Here is a 6,121-nt window from a genome sequence, read left to right on the forward strand (position 1 = left end):
AGCCACGCGTCACAAGAACGTTGTAGGACTGTAAATAAATCTAGATAATACTGTAGATAGTAGACTATTGCAACTGCATTTGCTTAAAATGTTAAGATGTAACAATTAAAATTATCGATAATATTAAACAATACATAATATTTTGGTTGAATGGACCCTTCACGGCTATTTATTTCGTAATCTACTGTCGTGAGGTACTTTGTATTTTATCATGCCATTAAAAACAAGTTTATACAAATATTTTAACGTGCACGAGTTGCATTCGCTTATATTCTTCATTTCACGTCGATCGAATGGTTGCATTTTATTGTAATTTATTATGTCTATTGTTATATAATAGTCATAAAGTATCTGAGAGGAATCTGTATTTTTAGTGCTAGTGATATCAGATTTCAGTTTTTTCAAAACATCGTTTTCGTAAATCATCCATTGTTACCAAATTGTGCACAACTTGAAAGCAATTAGTTTTCTATAGAAATGACTAATGGTAAATGAAGACGGTTTATGAAAGGCCATTATAATAATACTAATAACTCGGTAAGTATTGCTGTTATTTGACCAAAATTAATGACAAGTACAAAACCTCTCATTACGAGATGTAGAAGTGGTTCTTTACTATAATAACAATTTTGTAAGACTAAAATACTCAAGCCTAAATCTACAAAGCCTGATAAAAAGTCATCTAAAAACAATTTGAGATATTTTATCTTCATCATCATAATTAACTGACGGTATTAAAATATTCGATAGCAGACATCCATCACAACGATATTTTAAAATCTTTGCTGGAGCAATTTTAAGAAAAATTACACACACACACACACACACACACACACACACACACACACACACACACACACACACACACACACACACACACAGAATGTTGATAGGCAAATTATCTGATTAAATATTTGGCTTAATCCATGATATCGAAGATAAAGGCAGGCAGGAAGCAAGGTGGTAGGAGCGAGCCGAAACTAATTATTAGATGACTTGATAATTCTTCTGCTGATATCTATGGTTGAATAAACGAAAATGCTACAGATAAGGATGATAGAAAAGTTCAGCTTGTAAGGCTTGAAACTAGATTGTATATTCCAAACATCAATAAAATATCAATTCCGATAGTAATATTATTATCATTGGTGAGCGAAAAAATATGTTTCCTTCATTAGCATCGATGTTTTGATGTTTTATCAGTGTTGTAAATTATATCATAGATTGCTAATCGCTAATGTTAAAGCTGAAATCCTTCAGTTTCGGGCCAGAAAAATAATAAAGCACATCTAGGTGTGCAAAATGTCCGAGGAGACGGTTGTTAAAATAGATGTTTACACATCTGCGAGACCTCAAGATGTAGAGAAGTCTGGAAATGTGCAAACTCACGAAAAGGTGGATTTGGATAAAATACTTGTGGAGGAAGTGGGACAATTTGGAAAGTATCAAATACTAACGGTACTTTTAGCTGCACTACCTGTGATATTTTCAGCGTTTGCCGCGGGTGAATACATTTTTACAACAGCAAGAATTCCGAGCAGGTAAGTTGATACTAGTCATCATTAATTATTAGGGTTGCTACCTACATCTAATTAGTTTCTTAGTCATCGCTAGGATATTAAAAGTAATGAATAATCGGCCAAGTGCGAGTCGGACTCGTGCACGAAGGGTTCTGTCAATTTAATAAACTTTAGTTTTATTTAATTTAGTTTCGTATTTCATTCCCATATACCAAGTAATCAAATTCATTTCACGAAATTTCAGGTGCCTAATACCTGAATGTGATCCAGATTTACCCGAATATCTACCCTCGTGGATCTCAAACGCCATCCCAAATGAAGAGAACAGTAACACCATCGACAACTGCCAGCGATACCCAACTGCTACCATCACTAATAGCTCCAATGTTTGTCCAGCTTACTGGTTCAACAACGAACTCAAAGTGAACTGCGAGGCATACGTTTACGAAAATGACTTGAGCGTTGTCTATGATGTAAGTAAATTCTTACTCCCGGTTCTGCTAAGTTAACTAATAAATTAACTTTAGCTAATATTTCTTACAATCTATCTATTGAACGTCAACTTTGTCAAAGAATTCTAGATAAATCTTACAATTAGCAATTTTACATGATGTCTAGGAAAGTGACTTTAAAACTTTCTCTATTTTCAGTTCGACATGGCTTGCGACGAATGGCGTCGATCCCTTATCGGGTCCATAAGGACTGTTGGCACGCTCCTTGTCCTGCCCATCACTGGGTACATATCAGATCGCTGGGGCCGTCGGGTGGCCCTCACTTTGAATGCCTTTAATACTGGCTGGATAGGTCTCGTCCGATCATTTGTCAACTCCTACGAATGGTTCCTGACGTTGGAGGTTCTTGAGTCCACTATCGGAGCTGGGGCTTATTCGTCTTGCTATATTTTAGGTAACACAATTAACATATTTATCAACGACATGTTTCATTATTTGTTGAGCCAAACGAGGCTTGGCAATATTATTTGCAGTTTTATGTAATTAACTTTACATTCCAGTGACTGAGCTTGTCGGGCCACAATATCGTGTAGTGGTCGGTGCAACCATGTCTACACTTTTCGCAGTCGGTCAAGTGATCCTTGGTCTAATAGCGTGGGCAGTGCCGCAGTGGAGGTCATTGACCCAGGCAGTATACGCTCCTCAATTACTCGTAGTCTCATACTTCTGGATTCTATCAGAATCGGTCAGATGGCTCATGAGCAAGGGACGTTACGAGGAATCGGAGGAAATCCTCAAGAAAGTCGCGAAGAGAAACAATAAAGTGCTGTCGGAAAAATCTTTAGAAGCATTGAGAGCTACAGCCGAAGCTGAAAAGACTAGAGAAAAACCTAAGGAAGTTTGGTTGCCATTACAAGTGATTAGATCCCGACTGATCCTATTTAGATGCATAGTATCGCCGATATGGTGGATAACTAATACCCTTATTTACTATGGCATGTCAATCAATGCGGTGAATCTATCTGGTAATAGATACGTGAACTACATAGCCGTGGCAGCTGTCGAGATACCTGGCTACTGGACGGCTATTCTGTTACTGGATCGTATTGGCAGAAAACCAGTTCTTATCATCGGCTACTGGATGTGCGCTGCTTGCCAGTTCGCCTTCGCTTTCATGCCGGAAGGTGAGACCAATCTATGTATTTTAAGCAAAAAAAAATGTAAATAAATAAAATTATTTCCAATTAATATCTTCATATAACATTTCTTGAATCCATAAAGCTAAAGTGTTCGTTTATTAGTTTGAACGCGGCAATTTCACGAATTACTGGATTTTAATATAATTTGGCACAGATATAGAGCAGACATAGACTACTTTTTGCAGGAAAATTTACGTTTCCCACGAAATTTCTTGCTTACGGCGCGATCAGACGTACGCGTGTGCTGCGCGTGTTTTACTCGTATGGGAAAACACAGGCGCAGCACGCGCTGAACCTGTGCAGAGCCCGCGCGCGTGCCGCGTGCGTGTTTTCCCATACACTATAGTACAACCCACGTGCACGTCTGATCGCGCCCGCTACTCTTACGCTTACGCTTACTAGTCTCGTAATATTACCAAGGTGAACTAGCCATAATACCTATTCCAGTAGCCGTTTCTTTTCACGAGAACTTCTTCACATTCTAGGTAACGACGGCCTCTCCCTCACCTTCTACCTGATTGGAAAGTTCTGTATCGCGATGGTGATGACGTCAGTGTACGTGTATACCGCCGAATTGTTCCCCACCAAGTACCGGCACAGCCTCTTCGCTTTCGCATCTATGGTGGGACGCCTCGGCTCTATTACTGCGCCATTGACGCCTGCCCTTGTGAGTATTATTAGTATTATCATCATATATTTTAATGTTCTCATCATTTCCATTTTCATCATGATAATCATTTTCTCTTATTTTCTCCCCTTTATCATGATGGCGACGACGTCAGTATGCGTTTACACCGCCTAGCTTTTCCCCACTAAATACTGGCATACCCTCTTCGTTTTCGCATCCATGGTGGACTGACTCAACTCCTTTTTATGAAATTAAGGGGTAAACAATCATATTGTGCACTCACAGTATTAGAAAAGTTGTAAGTACTTTGCCGGTTCGGTTATATAAAATTAGGGGACAAACGAGCAAACAGGTCACCTGATGGAAAGTAACTACCGTCGTCGAGTTGCCAGCCTTTTAGAGAGAAAAGGCTTAATTGAGGGAATAGGGAAAGGGAAATAGGGAAAAGGGGTATCCCTATTCCCCTGTTCTGTTTCCCTATTTTATGAAATTAGGGGGCAAACAAGCAGACGGGTCACCTGACGGAAAGCAACTGCCGTTGCCCATGGACACTGTAACATCAGAAGAGTTGCAAGTGCGTTTCCAGCCTTTTATGAAGGAATAGGCTATAAGGGAATAAGCAGAAGAGAATAAGGATAGGAAATAAGGTATAGGGTGCAGTTGGGCCTCCGCTAAACTCACTCACTAGACGAAACACAGCGCAAGCGCTGTTTCATGCCAGTTTTCTGTCAGTCTGTGGTCTCTCAAGGCTAAAACGTATTTTTAGGGTTCCGTACCCATAGGGTAAAAAGGGACCCTATTACTAAGCCATCGCTGTCTGTCCGTCTGTCTCCAGGCTGTAACTCAAGAACGATAATAGCTAGAGAGTTAAATTTTTTGTTAGATTATGTATATCTGTTGCCGCTATAACAACAAATACTAAAAACAAAATAAAATAAATATATAATGATATTTCTCTCTAATTATGATGAAATAAAGACAACATGCGTTTTTCTGAAAGACAAAATGTTTTAAGGGGGACTCCCATGCAACAAACGCGATTTTTTGGCATTTCTTGCTTTATATCAATAATGACAATAGGTACGAGTAGGTACTTGATACTACTACCCATACAAAAACACATTTTTTGGCCTAACTTTGCTTTACGGAACCCTTCGTGCGCGAGTCCGACTCGCACTTGGCCGATTATTTATTCGTCACAAGAAGTATTTTATACTATTTTTAATTTTGTACCTAGCACAAGAAACGGTGGTATCTCATACTAACAACCACCCTCTACATCCAGGAGAAGATAGGATAGGTTAGGTTAGGTTTGATTTTTTTTTTGTTTTTTCTGTACTAATATTATGTCACATACCAAATTTTAGCTTTCTAAGACTTTAGGAAGTACCCTAACAATTTTGATGATCGGTGAGTCAGTGACAAAATTGTGGGTTTTTGGACACCTATAAAATCTAAAGTATAATACCTACGATATTTAAACTTTGCGCATTTAATAATTATACTCATATTATTATATCTTAAAAATTTTAACTATCTGGCAGTAGCCAAACCAAAGTTACGAGGGTTCAAAAATACGACGAAACGTTTCCAGAAAAGGTAGGTAGTGCCCTTGCGCGCTTCGCTTCTAGCTCGTCTTGGCGGGGCACTACCGTGCACCCGGATGAAACTCCAAGCGACAAATCTAGTCAACTTTTAGTTGTTAAAGTTTTTTTTTTCCATTTTTTGTTACAGGCTTCGGAGGTGTGGGAGCAGCTCCCATCAGTGATGTTCGGTGGCTTCGCGCTGCTCTCCGGTCTGCTGATATTCACCACTCCCGAGACTCTGGGGACGAACTTACCTGACACCATGGAGGAGGCAGAAAACATCTCCAAGAACTAGCTGACTGAAAATTTTTTTGTAAATATAAAGAGAAAATAATAATATGTTTGTATTCATTAATTGTTTTAAGACATTATAAGACAAGCAAAAAATTTCAAGGTCACCAAAGTGACTTTCAATTTGCTGTATCATTTTCATCAGTTTAAATAGAAGTCTTTGATAATTTTATGAAGAGAAAAACACACCTCCATAATAACATAGTATATGTGTTTTAAAAAAATAAGTGGCTCTCATTGGTGTAATAGTAAATGAACGAAAACAAAAAGTAGCCTGAATTGTATACTTAAGTATTATATTATTATAGTAAGTATATCAGTTGGTTTTTATCAAAAAACGGAGTATGCATAATATTTTGTTTCAAATCATTTTTTTTTTCAAAAGACAAAATATTTAAACGAAAACTTCCGAAGTGTTTATCGTTACCTGTAAAGTTACAGGAGT

General features: G+C 38.2%; 1 protein-coding gene across 1 annotated transcript; it reads left to right on the top strand.

Moving 5' to 3' along the window:
* The first annotated feature begins 1,244 nt into the window (after positions 1 to 1,244).
* On the top strand, positions 1,245 to 5,697 carry LOC121733970 (organic cation transporter protein-like). Its single transcript, XM_042124379.1, has 6 exons — positions 1,245 to 1,541; positions 1,765 to 1,993; positions 2,171 to 2,426; positions 2,533 to 3,156; positions 3,657 to 3,838; positions 5,534 to 5,697. Exons 1-6 carry the CDS (start codon positions 1,303 to 1,305, stop codon positions 5,678 to 5,680), a joined length of 1,677 nt encoding a protein of 558 aa, XP_041980313.1. The 5' UTR covers positions 1,245 to 1,302; the 3' UTR covers positions 5,681 to 5,697.
* Positions 5,698 to 6,121: the final 424 nt, after the last annotated feature.

The sequence above is a fragment of the Aricia agestis genome, chromosome 14 (genome assembly GCF_905147365.1).
Source record: "Aricia agestis chromosome 14, ilAriAges1.1, whole genome shotgun sequence".
NCBI lineage: Eukaryota > Metazoa > Arthropoda > Insecta > Lepidoptera > Lycaenidae > Aricia > Aricia agestis.